This window comes from Schistocerca serialis, chromosome 4, assembly GCF_023864345.2.
Source record: "Schistocerca serialis cubense isolate TAMUIC-IGC-003099 chromosome 4, iqSchSeri2.2, whole genome shotgun sequence".
Taxonomy (NCBI): Eukaryota; Metazoa; Arthropoda; class Insecta; order Orthoptera; family Acrididae; genus Schistocerca; species Schistocerca serialis.
The window spans coordinates 804,587,854-804,607,665 of NC_064641.1; the positions used below are offsets into that span (position 1 = coordinate 804,587,854).

Sequence of the window (19,812 nt, forward strand, 5' to 3'; positions counted from 1 at the left end):
GAGAAAAGCTAAGAAGAGATGCTAAAAGGAATCTGCGTCATACGTAGTGTAGAACATAGCTTAAAGTTAGATTTATATATAAAAAGACGAAAACGTGTAATATTAGTAGAGAGAAGAATGGCAACTAAATTGGGAACAGCATAGTACTGTAAGAAGTGAAAGGGTCACCCTACCTATGAAGGAAGATTACTCTGGAAGACGATGCAGAGATGGTATTAGAAATTGATTGGCGAAGAGAAAAAAGCTTTCTTCAATAAAAAAAGTCTACCAGTAAGAAAATATTTCTTAAAAAAAAATCAAGTCTGCCTCGCAGTATTGTAGTATTGTATGGGAGCAAAAGACAGGTCTTCCGAAACCGTGATAAGATGAAATCGAAACCGTCGATGAATCATGCCAATCTTGTGCACAGATGAAACAGGAAGACGTACTAAAAAGAATACTTGAGGGAAGAAGTATGTGGAAGGCACTTACCATAAATAATTAACATTGCTCTAGAAGCAACTGTCGACGGAGGATGCACTAGCTGCAGAAGTCGTTTAGAATCTGCAAAAGAGATCACTGTGGGAGCTGGATATAGTAACTAGGGTTACTACATGATAGGAAAAGAGCGAATCCAGAAACAAAGTAACGAATATTGTATTTCTGACGGTGTAAACAAGCTTCAGCTGTAGTTTGTTGCATACAAATTGTATGTGAATGTCGAGAGTATCAGCGAAGTACACTTACGTCACATACACTTGCAGTTGTTAGGAAAATACCGTAGTCCAAACGCTTTGATGTTGGAAATGAAACCAAGCGCATCACAGGTTCAGTATTAAAAAAGAATAAACAATCAATACCGTTTATCATTCTGCTTGGAAACATTCATTTTACGACTCTGTAGAAGTAGATATCAAGTGTGTTACTTCCTTCCCCTTTATTTGTGTACCTACAGCAGCTATATGGACGATTTCGAGTCTACAATCATTAGATAACAATTTCATTAGAATATTTATTCAGGCACACATGTATAACGTTATAATGTTTTTCCATGTACAAAACTACTGGATGGAAACATTCCGAAATCTGTGAGAAGGTGCTAGCCTAGAAAACAGTGAGCACAAAAGTAAGAAAAAGAAAATGCTCACCCGAACATGTCTGGAAACCACGGATGTGGTGAAATGGTTAGCGGCCTGATACCGCTCTAGCAAGGAGAGGAGTACATAGTTCATTTGGTCAGCCAGATATGTCTTTCGCGTGTACCTCAAATGTGTTACTTGGACTGAGATCCTTCCTTTGTGTTTAATCTTTAATTACTTCGTCGCCGAAGGGCGGCAAACTGATGCAGTATTTCTCCACCTTTTTGATTTAGATATCCTATGCTTCAGTACTAGCAGAACACTGTTTTTGCTTTAACTTAATTAATTTATTTAATTTATTAGCTTATTGACTGGAGTAAACAGAATAGGAAAGTGTGCAGCAGACTTACGTTTCGATGACACGCTTTTTTCGAAGCGAGACTTCTGAATCATTGTGGACGAAGTCAGCACTTAGATCTATTAGCCTACACAAACTTTAACTTGAGGCGGTATTGCAGAATGGAAGTTAGGAAGGACAGTAACTCTTTTTATTTCATTGATATTTAGAATAGATGAATAGAGACCAGATGAACTGGAAATTATTTCTTGAAGCAAGAATCAGCATGGCAGCGACAAACTGAAATTTAGAGGTAATTTATGAATATAATACAAAATATCACGTTTATTAATAAACATTATACATCGTAGATCATATTTCAAGACCCAATTATTGAAATGAACACTTTTTAGCCACCGTACTGCCTTCAGCTGAATAACGTGTACTCTTCTTCATGAATTAACATAGCAACCATGTAGCAGATGTACCAAAGGATTTGACGTTTTCCTTCCACTGCAGTAAACACCGTTCATTCCCCAGAATGCTGTAGCCAAGCAGACCATTCCCGACTTTCTTCACTGATGACTTATGATCCCAGTGACAGCAGCACGTTTCAGATTTGGAATCGAATCTGAACGACAGATGCACTGTGTACTCTGGTCCAATAGCAGCCACCTTCCCTGCAACCCACGCCTATAAACAACTGAGCGCCGTCCACAGTATCCCATGACACAATCGAGGCCGGCAGCAGTAGTTGCGTGGCGCGGTATTTATCGAGAACGCCGCCTTCTTCGGCCGCGACTGGAGCGGCCGGTCCTTAGCTGCAGATGCCCAGGACCAAAGCCAGCAGTAGCAGCAGACCACCACCAGTGGAGACTCGCTGGCTGTGACCCAGGTGAAGCTCCGCCGGCCGCTCTCCTGTGGAGAAGGAGACTAGATAAAGCCAACGGTAGCAGCTGTGGAAGCCAGGGCTGTGACATTGGAGGACAGTACAGCTGCAAGTTGTAACTACAGTGCTTTTGCTCAGTAAATTTTCAGACAGGATTTCGGTGGCTGACAACGTCTTCTGGAAAGAAACAGTCTACAACTACAGTGTTCAAATAACGCAAGGGAATGCAACCGGGTCACGTCGTCGACGACCGTCAATATTTTGACAGGTGACCAACAGCGCATTTAGTGAGTGATGATAATACCGAACTGGCACTAAGGTCTTCGACCTTTCTCCTTTACGCAGGGAGCATTACAACAACACTGGTCGTATTTTGCGCAAATATGATTTGAAATGTGTTTTCAAATCTCCATCTAAGATTAGGATCGTTTTAGGTTCTTGATTTGGCTAAGGAGGATGTCTAGTACCTACCGCATTCCTTGCAGTTGTGGCAAATCACATATTGGTAAGACTATCAGAACCATGGAAGACTGTTGTACTGAGCATAAGCGTCGTATTTACTTACAATAGCCGAGCAAATCGGCTGCTGGGGGACATTGTCTCGGCACCGGTAATCCTATGGAATATAACAACAAGAAATTCTGACACGCATTCCAGCTATTGCGATAGTGCTGTTAAGGAAGCAGCTACAATTATAGTATCAAGTAACCTTGGAAAGAAAGGAGGAGGTATTTCCTCACATTTTGCATGGAATTCTGCTCTGTACCTTGTTAATAAACAATGGAACAGAGTTAAAGCTACATCACCAGTTGTTCAGTAATTTTTGCGATCGATAACTTGCGGCGCGGTTGTTTTTTGTTTGTGGTGACCCTAGCGTCTACAGCGTGTGTGTGTGTGTGTGTGTGTGTGTGTGTGTGTGTGTGTGTGTGTGCTTTTTATATTACCGGAATTGCTGTACAGCCCTTACATGCTGCAGTTTTGCCTTGAAAATGATAGGGTGGTCACTTATCGATATATCACCGATTGTCGATGACGTTACTCGGCTGCCTTCCCGTAAGATACTCAAATATCGTATACACTTGGAGAAACTCAGGTCTCACAACTACAACGTTTCTATTTTCTTTAATTATTTCGTTCTCGCTGTGACGTTGCCCCAGTACGTAGCTATCAATCGTGCCATAAGACAAAACGTCACGCTTGGGCCCGACATCACCATTGGTCATAGCCACATTTCAAATCTAGCGTGTAAACACCACATGATTCTTTTGAAGTATGTGGAGTTTATACAGGGTGTCATTTTGTAAAATCGTGGCACTCCGCATAATCCCTTATGGAGTACAGTGTTTCTACCTTGCCAGAAAAAGAAACAATGAAGAACTCAGGAAGCAGAAATGAAGTATCTACGCTAGAACTGAGGCTAGATAATATTTTAAACAAAAAAAGAATTTAAAGCAGCCGGTTGACAGAGGAAAAACAGGTACCAGATGTTTTTTAGACCCGTTTGTTCTATCCCTTACTGCGCATTTCGGGCTCTGCCCATCTTCAGATGACCTGACTAGCTCTTCACACAGGCGAAGTGCTGAGTGCTATTAACAAGGGATTTCAAACTGATTCCGTATTTCTGGAATTCCGGATGCTTTTGAAACTGTACCACACAAGCGGATTGTAGTGAAATTGCGTGTTTAAAGAATATCGTCTCAGTTACGTGACTGTATTCCTGATTTACTGTCAGCAAGGTGATAGTTCGTAGTAACTGACGGAAAGTCATCGAGTAAAACAGAAATGATTTCTGGCGTTCCCCAAGGTAGTGTTAGAGGCCCTGTTCCTTATCTGTATAAAGGATATGGGAGACAATCTGAGCAGGTGTCTTAGGTTGTTTTCAGATGACGCTGTCGTTTATCGACTAATAAAGTCATCAGAAGATCAAAACAAATTGTGACACGATTAGAAAAGATATCTCTATGGTGCGAATCGGCAATTGATCCTAAATAATGAAAAGTGTGAGGTGATCCACGTGAGTGCTAAAAGGAATCCACTAAACTTCTGTTGCACGATAAATCAGTCAAATCTAAAGGCTGTAAATTCAACTAAATACCTAGAAATCACAATTACGAACAACTTCAATTGGAAGGAACACATAGGAAATGTTGTGGGGAAGGCTAACCAAAGACTACGTTTCATTGGCAGGACTCTTAGAAAATGTGACAGATTTGTAAGGAGACATCCTACACTACGATTGTCCTTCCTCTTTTAGAATACTGCTCCGCGGTGTGGTATCCGTCCCAGATAGGTTCGACGGAGTACATCGAAAATGTTCAAAGAAAGGCAGCACATTTTGTATTATCGTGAAACAAAGGGGAGAGAGTTACTGAAATGATACAGGACTTGTGGTGGATATCATTAAAACAAAGGCGTTTTTCGCTGCGGCGGAATCTTCTCACGAAATTGCAATCACCAACTTTCTCCTCCGAATACGAAAATATTTTGTTGACACCGACCTACATAGGAAAAAACGATCACCATGATAAAATAAGGGAAATCAAAGCTCGTACGGAAAGATACAGGTGTTCGTTCCTTCCGCGTGCTATACGAGATTGGAATAATAGAGAATTGTGTTGTTTCGACGAACCATCTGCCTGCCACTTAAATGTGGTTTGCAGAATATCCATTTAGATGTAGGTGTAGATGTAGACAAAAATGCAGTAGCAATTATAAAGTTACACGACGTACATAAAAGACAGCTATCAAAAATGAGCATTGTAGTTGCAACATATCTGCACAATAAACATTTTTGAGGGACCAATAGACACCATTTTAAATAAGTGTTAAATATAACTTTGACAAGTAACTCTAAAATCGTCAGGAGAACTATGGCGCTAAACAAAATTGCAAAAGACAAAAAAGCAAATGATAAAGAAATTAATACAAATATTCATAGAGTTTGCTGAAACTGCAATCAGGAACTTGGGGAAAAATATTTACAAAAGTAGAAAGAGACGCAACTGAAAATAAAGTAGCGGCGAAACATATTTTACTGTCATTCACTGGACATATTTCAGAAAAAATAACAGAGGCCTTTAAAATATTTAGGATTCAGGACGCTTTTCGAAAAAAATAACTAACTAGGGAAGTTATTACTTTAAAGTACAGATATGACACATGATAAATCTTGTAACGTAGGTGTCTGTAAAACGAAATTTGGATTTTTCGATAAATTCTGCATTGGCCAAACTGGAAGAGCAAGATAAGATTTAGAGAACACAGCTATGCGATTAGCAAGAGTGCGTTGTGTTGTTGTTTGAAAGACCAAAGCCACCAGCTCACCACAACAGAGAATTGCGTTTCCTTACTACACTCTGAAACATGTCAGTATTTTAGATATTTTCAAGGAACTTGAAATCTACCATCAGTCGGCTAGCTCTAAATCCTATAATTAATGAGCACACCTCTAGATGTCGGAAGTGTTTTTTTGGTGTGTTTGACGGACTGCTTATGAATAAAAGAGAAGTAGGTAAATAAGTTTCGATATTGAACTTCTACTGTTCCAAGTCTCCATGTACTCCTCCTCACTTACATATTTCACTCTCTTGTTCTTGTGGGTTTGTTAGAAATTATAATTACAAAGAAATACTCGTCCTATCATTTTCTATCAATAAAATTATGTGTAGTTTTTCCTGTTACCCACTGTATAAGAACAAATTAAGCTGTGTGTGTAAAAAATAATAAAGTCCTTCTAGATATAATTTTTTTCCTAACAGGTTGGAAAAAGAAACTCTTAAAATTCATAAATAAATGTATTTTCATATAACATTTTAACATGAAATTTGTTGAGGACAAATATTTAACTGGTGATAACGCTGTAATTATCTCGTAAAGCCGGCCGGGGTGGCCGAGCGGTTCTGGGCGCTACAGTCTGGAACTGCTTGACCACTACGATAGCAGGATCGGATCCTGCCTCGGGCATGGATGTGTGTAATGTCCTTAGGTTGGTTAGGTTTAAGTAGTTCTAAGTTCTAGGGGACTGATGATCTCAGACGTTAAGTCCCACAGTGCTCAGAGCCATTTGAACCATCTAGTAAAGCAGCCTCACTATAGTCACGCCATCTTTTGATACATTGTTTTCATAGCTGGAGCAAGAAGCCGTTTCTATCACTCCACTGTAAGTTTTGTCCATTTTAGATCTTCGTATGTAGTTACTGCCGAAATTTTTTTTTAACTACATAGTTTTCCAGACGATTTTTTACTTACTTGTCAAAGTTATATTTAACGCTTATTTAAAATGGTATGGGTTCAGAATGAATGGTATGTGTTCGTCTATCAAAAATGATTCTTCTGCAGATATGTTGCAGCTTCATTGATTATTTAGGTCACCAGTGTTTTATGTACATCATGTAACTTTGTACTTGTCTCTGTGTTTTTATCAGGTCATTTGAAAATGGGCAGAGATCGAAAAGCGTAATGAGGTATGAAATGAACTCATCTAGAAACATCTAGTACCCATTTCGCCGCAGTCATCTAGCTTTCATAAATTACTTGTAGTTTTATGATCATGAAGGTCGCATACCTCTTACAAGATTTCCAGTCACAATTGTGATGAATGAGAGCTAATCGCATCGCAAGTGGCTTACATTCTAAAGAGTTTAATACGAAGAACTGAAACACATTAGATAAAATGGTTTAATAACATTAAAGAATGGTCTACAACAGATACCTAAAAATAATGTTCAGCTACAAAGGAAATGGGAAAAGTAGCAGAAAAGATAGTTCACAAGTAAGAGGTGTAACAAGCTGCGCGTAAGTAGGAAGGTAGACCAATTATTGAATCATTACACGATTGCAGAGCAATATGGAAGTAGTCCATTGAATATCTAGGATTATGATCAGACAGTGATTTTAACCGCAGATAGGGCTGACACGAAACTGAGGAACATTGGACGTATCCTCATGAAGTGTAGTCGACCAACCAATGTGCTGTTTTACTAACGTCTTGTTCGACCTATCCTTCAATACTGCTCAACAGTACTGTAGGTTTGATGGAGGAAATAGAGACGATACGAAGAAGACCGAATCTCGATCTGTGCATTGTAGGTTTTATGGAGGAAATAGAGAAGATACGAAGAAGCGAGTATGCTCAGCCAGTGTTTGTGGCAGGCGCAATAAGAAACGCATCCAGCTTCACTATGTGCTTTACTGTTAAAATTTCGGTAGTTTAGGCCTATATTCTTAGAAGAAATAATGAGTAAATTGCTTCCCCTTACGTGTACCTCGTGAAAAAACCGTGAAGGTAAAATTAGAGAGAGATCACACAGACGCTTATCAGCAATCGTTCTTAATGTGGACAATTCTCAACTGAAACAGGAAAGGGCTGGTGACGAGGGGGGGGGGGGGGGGGGGGAGGAGGAGGAGGAAATGGCAGTGATATTCACAAAGTGCCCTTCGTCAAACACTGTAAAGAAAAACTCTTGGAGATTGGTCCCTCTTTGCAGGTAAATAGAGAGCTATTTGGTTTTGGAAATACCTATTTCGCTTCTTTTTACTTAGGAAAGGCATATAAAAGTAGAAAAATGAGAACTATAACGTGAATTGATAGATTTGAATGTAAATTTCGATGAAAAAGTTGTTTCGAAGGTCTCGTAGCTGGGAATCATGAAAAAACCAGTTCCGAATGGTAATGTCAATGAAAGTTGTCAAAACACAGAAGAAAACTATAGTACCGAAATAAGAAATTAGTAGCCCATTGTAAGAGGACGAAGACAGCTGGTGTACATCTGCCATTGCAAATGGAGGCTACAGGTCTTCCTTGGAAGCCCACAGATGCCTTTGGGACTGACTAGATTTTGTTCCAAGTGAACGAATTTCAGAATTGGAGATCAATGCGTTTCAAAAATGCTCTGAAGTTAAAGAAAACCGTCGGTATTCTGTTCTTTATTCTAAAGTTGTTCCATCCATCAAAGTTCTGCGCACCTGAGACATTCGACTACTGATAGGCTGCGCATAAAATATAACACAAGGCAGGCTCTACTTCATAGACAAATGTTCTGATGCGAAGAATAAACTAAGCCACATCTCTGCAGCAGCTTGAAAAGTGAAGTGTATTACTCCATGAGGTTGTGTGCACGTCAGATGATATATTTGCCTTTAGTTTGCACAGTTTTTCACGAGCAATATTCATCAGTATTTTATATGATTTGAAGTTTCGGTTACTCTAGTTACTCTTTTTATACCTTTATGCTTAGCAATTCCAGTATATTGAATAAAATGTTTTACAAATTACAGTTTGTCCATACAAAAAACTAATAGTGTGCTCACATCGAGCACTATATTCTCCACTGCTATTTACGTTTTTGCGTCTTAGCATCAGCCAAAGATCTGGTAAACAGTAGTGAACCTGTGAAATTTGTTTGATACATATGAGCCTGTGTAACAAGCATGAACAAGGGGAAAATGCAAGCATTGTCGACATAATTTGAAAATAAAGTATATGATAACTTTGCAAACGGTAGAGCACTCGTCTTTTTGTTTCCCCAAGTACTTTTAATTTATAAATTGTATGAACATTAAAAAGTTACTATTTTACAATAATTAATCAAACAATTAAGTTTGCTCAACCATGTCTACTCATTTTTTATTATGAAGAGTATTTAAAAAATTATTAGAAAATTTCGCTTTTTCATGAGGGTTTTGGGTAGATAATTTGTGGCTTTTCAAATGCATTTGTTTTATGACATCCATGAATTATATACAGCCTGTAACTTGATTCATATCTGACGTTCCAAAGATAGACTTTACATTTCTATACATGAGACAGAATTGTTATTATGAAAATCATGAAGGACTGCATACATACATACGAGTACATACTAAGGTGATAACTTGTAGCCTTGCAGGTTGATTTTTATAGTAGCATGATAAAGAGACTGATTTAGCACCTACCAGTGCCTGTTCGAAAAAGACTATTGTAATTTATGTATGATGTTCAGAATTATCAATGTATAATGATGCTTCAGTATTGAAATTAATTTACTTCACACTGATTGTGTATTTTACTTGCAATCAGAAGGAACAAAGGTGATTATTAATGAAGTTTTTATAAGTACCATAGACAGTAAAAAATGCTGATGAGAACAGAAAGCAGTTACATTAAAATTTGACTAACTAAAATCAAGATGGAATGTCTTTATTAAAGTAATGAAGAATCATACATGCTAAGTTCTTGTTTTCAGGGCCACATTTGAGATCTATGGGATACTAAGCTGGAAGTGTAGTACAGACCACATCAAGGGAGATTTGGTGATAAATAACAACCAAAATAAGATTTTAGAAGAATTTTCGAATGATTTATGCAGCATCTAAGGTTTCTTATCAACTAATACAGTAGCAATGCATTTTCTATAACGCGTATTACCAAGGGTGGGGGAGGGGGGGAGTACTTTCATCAACCAAAAAAGTAAAGAAAACCTTTTTCGTTAATCGTTGTTAAATATTGTTAAGGGTATTGATATGTAGGTTGGCTCGACAACCCGAAAATATCATTTAGCACATTCTTAAACACATTGTTCATAACTTGTACTACCAAGGATGGGATACTTTATGACGACCACAAAAAATTAAACAACATGCAAGTTTCTTTAACTGTCGTTAACTTTTATTCACACCATACTTTTTAAAGACATACTGATGCTTAAGGAGGTTTCTGAGCCTGAAAATATGAATATGACATCTGAATATGACATATGAATATGACACTGTCTTTCGGAGTTAGTTATAGAATTTCAAACTTAAGTACTTTGCATCTTATGTGTTGATGTCAGTCATGAGCATGGAAGATTTACACTGAAGAGCCAAAGAAATTGTTAGGCCTGCCTAATATCGTGCAGGGCCACTGTGAGCATGCAGAAGTGCCACAACACGATGTGGCATGCACTCGACTAATGTCTGAAGTAGTGTTGGAGGAAACTGATACCATGAATCCTGCAAGGCTGTCTATAAATCTGTAAGAGTACGAGGGGACAGAGATCCCTTCTGAAAAGCACGTTGCAAGGCATCCCAGATATGGTCAATAATGTTCATTCTGGGATGTTTGGTGGCCTGTGGAAGCGTTTAAACTCGGAGCCACTGTATAGCAGTTCTGGGCATAAAGGGTGTCGCATTGTCCTGCCTTGAATTGCCCAAGTCCATCAGAATGCAGAATTGACACGAATGGTTGCAGGTGATCAGGCAGGGTGATTACGTGTCATCTGTTAGGCATATCTAGACTTATCAAGGGCCCCATATCCCTCCAGCTGCACACTCACCACATTATTAGAGTCTCCTGCTCACATGCAGGGTCCATGGAGTCATGAGGTTGTCTCCATACCATTATACGTCGATCTGCTCGATACAATTTGGAACGAGACTCGTCCAACCGGGCAACATGTTTACAATAATTAACAGTCCAATGTCAGTGTTGATGGGCCCAGGCCAAGCGTAAATCTTTGTATCCTGCTGTCATCCAGGGTACATGAGTGGGCCTTCGCATCTGAAAGCTCATATTGATGATGTTTCATTGAATGTTTCACACGCTGACACTTCTTGATAGCTCAGCATTGAAATCTGCAGCAATTTGTGGAAGGGTAAGTTTGGGTTAAGTTTTACTGAAAAAACTAAAATAGTTACGGGATGTGGTAGAAGAAATCATTAAAAGGAATAAACATATTTCCAGAATTTTAAAATGTGAAGTACCTGCTTAGATTACTCTATTTTCAAATTGTGGGCACAAAGCATTTCTATTGTTAAATTTTATTAAACACCGTTATACAGTCTATACTGTAGGGAATTTGTGAGATAAAAAAATCAAAATAATTTAAATCATTGAGGTATTCACCATTATTTATTGATATCACTGTAAACAACAAGATTCTTTTAAATAAAAAAGGAGAAGCTGAGGTTGTTGTCCATGCAACAGTCATTATTTCATATACGAAAATGAGATATTGTAACTGTTAGCATACATACTCATTAGTCAAATGAAAGTTAAAAACATGAATGTATCAATCAAGCAAATTTTACCTATATTAAATTCTAATACGTACATGCAAAATGATAGTCTTCTTGGTCCCAACTGTCGTCAAATTAAATTTGTTCCCTGTCATCCTTACTTTCCAACACGACTTCTCTAAAAAGTGCTAGAGTTATAAAGCTTCAACTACCGAAAATTTTTCTAATACAGAAGTCACTGTGGACGTACTCACCGTCGAGCACATGCACGGTGACAGTGGCGAACTCTGACGGCGAGACGGCACACGTGTAGTTCCCAGCGTCTCCGCTACTGACTCGCGCCACCAGCAGAGAGCTGTGGGCGCCCGCTGGCGTCAGGTCTGTCCGCACGCTGCACGGAAACACACACAACTAATGCACCATCTACACATGAGATCCAGAGCAGTGCCATCAACGAAAAAGAATGTTAAGTGAAAGATATGCAATTAAACATTTCGCTTATGAAAGTTAAAAAGATGCGTCTCATACACTACTGGCCATTAAAATTGCTACACCAAGAAGAAATGCAGATGATAAACGGGTACTCATTGGACAAACATGATATACTACAACTGACATGCGATTACATTTTCACGCAATGTGGGTGTATAGACCCCGAGAAATCAGTACCCAGAACAACCACCTCTGGCCGTAATAACGGCCTTCATACGCCTGGGCATTGAGTCAAACAGAGCTTGGATGGCGTGTACAGGTACAGCTGCCCATGCACCTTCAACACGATACCACAGTTCATCAAGAGTAGTGACTGGCGTATTGTGACGAGCCCGTTGCTCGGTCACCGTTGACCAGAAGTTTTCAATTGGTGAGAGATCTGGAGAATGTGCTGGCCAGGACAGCAGTCGAACATTTTCTGTATCCAGAAAGGCCCGTACAGGACCTGCAACATGCGGTCGTACATTATTCGGCGGAAATGTAGGGTTTTGCAGGGATTGAATGAAGGGTAGAGCCACGGATCGTAACACATATGAAATGTCACGTCCACTGTTCAAAGTGCCGGCAATGCGAACAAGAGGTGAACGAGACGTGTAACCAATGGCACTCCTTACTATCATGCCGGGTGACACGCCAGTATGGCGATGACGAATACACACTTCCAATGTGCGTTCACCGCAATGTCGCCAAACACGGATGTGACCATCCTGATGCTGTAAACAGAACCTGGATTCATCCGAAAATATGACGTTTTGCCATTCGTGCGCCCAGGTGCGTCGTTGAGTACACCGTCGGAGGCGCTCCTGCCTGTGATGCAGCGTCAAGGGTAACCGCAGCCATGGTTTCGAAGCTGATAGTCCACGCTGCTGCAAACGTCGTCGAACTGTTCGTGCAGTTGGTTGTCTTGCAAACGACCCATCTGTTGGCTCAGGGATCGAGACGTGGCTGCGCAATCCGTTACAGCCATGGGGATAAGATACCTGTCATCTCGACTGCTGGTGATACGAGGCCGTTGGAATCCAGCACGGCATTCCGTATTACCCTCCTGAATCCACCGATTCCATATTCTGCTAACAGTCATTGGATCTCGACCAACGCGAGCAGCAATATCGCTATACGATAAACTGCAATCGCGATAGGCTACAATCCGACCTTAATCGAACTCGGAAACGTGATGGTACGCATTTCTCCTCCTTACACGAGGCATCACAACAACGTTTCACCAGGCAACGCCGGTTAACTGCTGTTTGTGTATGAGAAATCGGTTGGAAACTTTGCTCATGTCAACACTTTGTAGTTGTCGCCACCGGCGCCAACCTTGTGTGAATGATCTGAAATGCTAATCATTTGCAAATCACAGCACCTTCTTGCTGTCGGTTAAATTTCGCGTCTGTAGCACGTGATCTTCGTGGTGTAGCAATTTTAATGGCCAGTAGTGTAATTCATTTTATGAACCCGTAGAGTCAGATTCGTGGCTTCTGTGATCAAATCACACTGAGGTGACAAAAGACATGGGATTGTGATATGCACGTCCACAAATGGCAGTAGCATCGCAGACACAAGTTATAAAAGGATAGTCCATTGGCGGAGCTGTCATTTGCACTCTGTTGATTCATTTGAAAGGGTTCCCGGTATTGTTAGGGTCACAGGAATTAACAGACATTGAACGCGGAATGATAGTTGGAGCCAGACGCATGGGATAATCCATACAGAAATTGTTATGGACAATATTTCGCCATCCACAGAGGCAACCGTTTGTTGAATGTGCCACATTTCAGGCCTTACCTGTCACCACAGACCACACAGTGCCCCCACGGCCGTCAGTTAATGATCGAGAGCAGCGACGTTTGCGCAGAGCCGTCAGTGTTAATAGACAAGCAACACTGAGTGAAATAACAGCAGAAATCAATGTGGGCGTACGGCGGCCGTATCTGTCAGGACAATGCTGTGAAATTTGGCGTTATTGGGCTGTGGCGACACACGTCTGACGCTAGTGTCTTTGCTAACAGGACGACATTGCCTGCAGCACCTCTCCTGGGCTCTTGACTATGGACCCTAAATGACTGGAAAACTGTTGCCTGCTCAGATGAGTCCCGATTTCAGAGGTGATGGGAGCGTTGAGTGCAGCGCAGATCCGACGAAGTCACGGACCCAAGTTGTCAACAAGGTACTGAACAAGATGATGGGGGCTCCATGATGGTATGGGTTGTGCTTATGTGGTGTGAATTGAGTCCTCTGGTCCATCTGAACCGATCATTGGTTAGGAATGGTTATGTTCATTTACTTGGAGACCATTTGCAGCCCTTCATGGACTTCATGTTTCCAAACAACGATGGGTTTTCGTGGAAGACAACGCATCATCTCAGAACATTCTGGACAATTCGAGTGAACGATTTGGCCACCCCGACGGCCCAACATAAATCTCATCGAACGTTTTTGGGAAATAATCAAGAGGTCAGTTCGTGCACGAAAACCCGCACCGGTAGTACTTTCGCAATCATGGACGGCTACGTAGGCAGCAGGGCTGAGTACTTCTGCAGGGTACTTCCAACGACTTGTTAGGTCCATGCCACGTCGAGTTACTGCACTACGCCAGGCAAAAGGAGGTCTGACCTACTATAGGAGGTATTCCATGACTTTTGTCTCCTGAGTGTACACGTCTAAAGAGAGCGAAATTTGGCACTAAGAGTGTCAGTTGTCACGTGTTTGGTTATTCAACCAGTCATATTGCCCGTAACGTTTTGACAACATTTTCCATAACGTATGAAGCGGGGGTGAAATTATGAATCTTGAGTGCTTACAAAATGGCTCTGAGCACTATGGGACTTAACTGCTGAGGTCATCAGTCCCCTACAACTTAGAACTACTTAAACCTAACTAACCTAAGGACATCACACACATCCATGCCCGAGGCAGGATTCGAACCTGCGACCGTAGCGGTCGCGCGGTTCCAGACTGTAGTACCTAGGACCGCTCGGCCACTGGGGCCTGCTTGAGTGCTTACAGGATGGCAGTATCAACTATAGCAGTTTAAGGACCTGAGATGTGCTTGACACGTGGTACAGTAAGTTCAGTTACTTTCGGTATGAAACAGAGTAAAAAACTAGCATTTTAAAGTGATGACATTATGTGAACAATTTATCAACGAATGCTACGCGTACTCTCCATACGTGAGCTGCGGCATGTGAAAATGGGATGGCGTGCTAGGAGTTCATTAGCAATCACTAAGCAGCAAAAAATGTAGCCAGTGGGCTCCAGGGCAGTGCGGTAACGTCATGTTGGATGCAGTGAATGAGTTTACATTTTGCTACCGTTATTTTTCTGCTGTATAACAAGAAGTCAGTTCTTCTACGGATACGACGAAATTTTTAAATTACAGACGAGTTACAGTATCAGAAAACAAACCGACATAAACATGGTCTGCTTAATTTGTGATTCTTTGATGGTTATTTCATTCTAGAAATCTAAGAGGGCATAAAATATAGAGAATTAAGTGACATCTATGCAGCGAATTTTCATAACGAAATAAGCGACGAAACAATAGATATGTTTCCGTAACACAGTGAGCTTCTTTTGGGTCTCTCGATAGTCAGTGACGTTTATATCGACAGTAAGACTGACTACTCCACATGTTTGGCACGTCCAGCTATTATCCACTATAGAAGACATTTTTCGTTACTTTTGGTTGAATAGTAGTTATTCTCATAGTTTGGAGGGGTGTGTGTGTGAAGGAAATGGATCAAAATGTGACATCTAAGTTCCCTATCAAATTCAAATTGTTATAGTATGACTTCATGACAGACTAGAAAATTAGCTAAATAAATGTAACTATAAAGAGAAGTAATTTATATTTCAATAAAACTCTAGTTCGTATCGAAAATTTAACTGTAAACACTTCCTTCTTACACGGGAATTACGTGCACAATGGGTTATATTTTTTTTCTTTCTTTTGCTTAAAAGATCTAATATACGTTTTTCACCGATGAGTTTTCTATTGTCCATCTCACTGAAGTGACTCACACGGTTCTCCCTTGATGTTGGTGTTGGGTGGTTCTAATTAATGTGCAGTGACTCACAGAGGTCCAATGTGGACTTTAATTACCGTATGACAGCGAAACTTGGTAGATATTCTATAGCGTTAAAGCGGAACTGATTAACGACTGAGAAAATATAGTTCAAATTGTGGCCGAAAGGTGCAAATATGACGCTGCACAACATTTCGTCGACGTCTCCGGTCCTCATATTAAACAAAGTGCGCAAGCGGCGGTTAATAATAACATCGACGTCATGCCTTTCTCTCTTGTTTGACCTTTCCTACCAGCGACCCGTTTCTAGTCCATTACATATGGCAACATTTCTATACGTCTTTCTTGCATTCGTCGTGTCAGATTTGCACGTGATGGCTAAAATTGGAACTAATTTTCTCCAGTGTAAATAGTTTCCATGAACGCGTAGAATATATACCTAGCTTCGCTGCCACACGATAATTACAGCTCAGACTGGACGTTTATGAGTAACTGCACTTTAATTGTACTCACCCGATATTCCAGCGACCATGACACCCCAAGTATTGAGCATGCATGAAATATTATATCAGTTCTGAGTAAAACTTCTCAAAATTTACTACAGAAGGAAATATATATAGTATTTAACATTCTTCTCAACGACATCAACGTTAAAGATATTTCGCTAGTATTCTTGCAAAGCCCTAAATAGATAACCTACATTTTCAATAAGTTCTAAATCCATTCGATAGTCGATGAGTTCGGTGAGCGAGTGTCAATCATCAAAGACGATTGGTTACTCTCGTCGCACTAGATGGCAGATTCTGCTGGTGGACGCCAGTCGACTCTCCAATTACTGCTCAGACTGAACGTGTATCATAACTGCACTTTAATTACACCCATCCTATATTCTAGCGACCATGACACCTCCTGTACTCAGCATCATCCTCGTGCGGATCTTAACAGAGGTGTCTTAAATCTACGAACAGAGTGGAGTTTTCAACACTTGCATGCTTTGCTTTCTGCTTTATTATCGGTGACGTTGTACTTTACTCGCGGTTGACTTGGGTAACTCATCGTTGGGCTAGGCAGCCCCCTAAATACACGAAGGCAGTAGAATATCAAGCAAAGCTTTAGTTCTGCATATGTGACCGTACATCAAAGTAATGTGGTAAACGACAGCACTGTGCAGGCAACCGGCAGACTCTGCTGTAACGCATAGAGATACAGTAATAGCGTTTTTGCATCATTCTGATGCCTCGAATAAATATCTTCAATTTAGATCCGCGTGTGAATTCAAAATTAGCTTCAAGTGTCGCTAGAAATAATGATGCTTTACAGATCATAAACTACAGAATAAATCCAAAATTGGATTCAACGAAGGCGGATATGACCACATTGAGGAATGAAGGCTAATCAAGTTACTGTTAATAAAAGTGTACACGAAAAGATAGAACAGTACAAACAGATTTTTTGTTTCGATCTAAATAAAGTAATGAATAATGTAATCAGCAGCCTAAAGGCTGACACTGGTGTAGTGCAGAAAGTCTGACTAGAAAGTTGCGAGGTTTTTGAAAAGCAGGTGGAAAGAAAAGTAGGTAGGGTGTCCAAAATTTGTCGACAAACATATCGGAGTGAAATACAAAATATGAGAGCTTCACGCTGTAAGTAGAGAATTTACTATTCGGTACACGCAGATTTATGGTGAAACAGCTCGGCAATCCGAGGCGAGAGAATTTGATCCTGATATTAATGTACAACTGGGATCTGTGGGGATTAATGTTATAACGCTAAACAGTAAAGTAAACAGAAAACAGCAAGTGGCAGGGACAGTAATATTGCCAATACTACAGTAGAGCCCAAGAAATCTGCATTCATTAGATGCAGGCAGTTTCAGCGTTTTAATGCTGGTGTCATGTACATCCTGAGGAATGGTGAAATGATGATGAACATGTATTGCGTAGAGGGTGCGATGAAAGGGCAAAATTTTCTACGTCAAAACTGACTTGCCAAGAGAGGAACTGCGATGATTAGCAGAAGTAATGATGAAATGCGAAACTATGATTGCATTGATCTTTTATCCAGAATCTGTGAGTCAAACAGGACAGTTGGGAGGGGTTCGGAGGGGTTCGGAGGTTTGATAGGTGGAGAAGAGAACCAGGGCAAGAATTTATATAGGATTTCTCGAGAAAATTGTTTCCTAAATGATCCTATTTGAGAAATAAATTGGAACCGCGAGCCCGAGGTTGTAGTGATGGGATTAGAGAGCAAGTTGCCCGTCTACCGACGTAAGAGGCTTACTTCAGCGCCTCGTGACAGTCTGACAAGTTCATTCAGTACTTGGAGTCTGTGGAAAGATTTTCTAGGGAAGAGGAAGTGCAGAACACTCGCGTGACAACGTAAACGTGAGGCAGCTGCGTGTTCACGATGAGACAGAATCAAGCAGGCGAAGCCGTGATCCTCATTTTAGAACTCTGCCGATCGAAACAGATCGTGTGGTTAGGCGGAATGTGAATAGATTTGCCAACACGGAAAGTATAGCATCGATTGAAGTGCGTAGGGAGGTTGCACTACTTTCGTTAGTACATCGTGCGGCAGCCATGCGTAAACGATTTTGAAGTAAATTACGAAATGAACAATGTATGTACTAGTGAATGCACACTTACAGAGAGAGGCAGGAGGTTTGACTTTCACATATTATCGATATGTTTATTTGTTGTTCTTTGCTACTTTGGGACGTATTTTGCATGGGTAAAGTACAGGGTGATTCAAAAAGAATACCACAACTTTAAAAATGTGTGTTTAATGAAAGAAACATAATATAACCTTCTGTTATACATCATTACAAAGAGTATTTAAAAAGGTTTTTTTTCACTCGAAAACAAGTTCAGAGATGTTCAATAAGGCCCCCTCCAGACACTCGAGCAATATCAACCCGATACTCCAACTCGTTCCACACTCTCTGTAGCATATCAGGCGTAACAGTTTGGATAGCTGCTGTTATTTCTCGTTTCAAATCATCAATGGTGGCTGGGAGAGGTGGCCGAAACACCATATCCTTAAGATACCCCCATAAGAAAAAATCGCAGGGGGTAAGGTCAGGGCTTCTTGGAGGCCAGTGATGAAGTGCTCTGTCACGGGCTGCCTGGCGGCCGATCCATCGCCTCGGGTAGTTGACGTTCAGGTAGTTACAGACAGATAAGCGCCAATGTGGTGGCGCTCCATCCTGCTGAGATATGAATTGTTGTGCTTCTTGTTCGAGCTGAGGGAACAGCCAATTCCTGGGCTGCGAACAAATGCTTGCTGGATGCGTGCTACATTTTCATCACTCGTTCTCGGCCGTCCAGAACTTTTCCCTTTGCACAAACACCCATTCTCCGTAAACTGTTTATACCAACGTTTAATACACCACCTATCAGGAGGTTTAACACCATACTTCGTTCGAAATGCACGCTGAACAACTGTCGTCGATTCACTTCTGCCGTACTCAATAACACAAAAAGCTTTCTGTTGAGTGGTCGTCATCTTAGCATCAACTGACGCTGACGCCTAGTCAACAGCGCCTCAAGCGAACAAATTTACAACAAAATGAAACTTTATAGCTCCCTTAATTCGCCGACAGATAGTGCTTAGCTCTGCCTTTTGTCGTTGCAGAGTTTTAAATTCCTAAAGTTGTGGTATTCTTTTTGAATCACCCTGTATACTGATTCACACCACATCAAATGTCTAATTGTAATTGCAGGTACGTGATTATTTTTCCTCATGTTTGTTACCAGAAGGTCGTGATTCATTCTATCCACTAGTGAGCCGTTGTGATGCTTTTATTCTTGGTGATGGCAAGGAGAAATACATTTGAGTTTTTTTCTGATTTTGGAATACTTATTTTGGTTGATTCATTTATGTAGAAATCGTAAATCAACGGTTTCTTCGCTCGGTTGCACACTAAAGGCAAACATATAATAATGTCTCCTGTTAAGTAGGAGTGTTCTATACAAGTGGTTGGAGGTACGTGTTGTGATGTGGTACGTTTATTTTAGTCTTGTTGGAGCCATCAGT

The 19,812-nt window shown here is 40.6% G+C and overlaps 1 protein-coding gene across 1 annotated transcript in view; it reads right to left on the reverse strand.

Moving 5' to 3' along the window:
* Positions 1-2,066: 2,066 nt before the first annotated feature.
* Positions 2,067-19,812, reverse strand: part of LOC126474961 (uncharacterized) — a 442,827-nt gene continuing 425,081 nt past the window's right edge. The window contains exons 6-7 of the mRNA XM_050102486.1: positions 11,515-11,651; positions 2,067-2,313 (exon numbers count right to left, since the gene is read on the reverse strand). Coding sequence (XP_049958443.1) covers positions 2,213-2,313; positions 11,515-11,651 — 238 coding nt within the window. The 3' untranslated portion in view covers positions 2,067-2,212. The remainder of the gene's footprint in view (positions 2,314-11,514; positions 11,652-19,812) is intronic.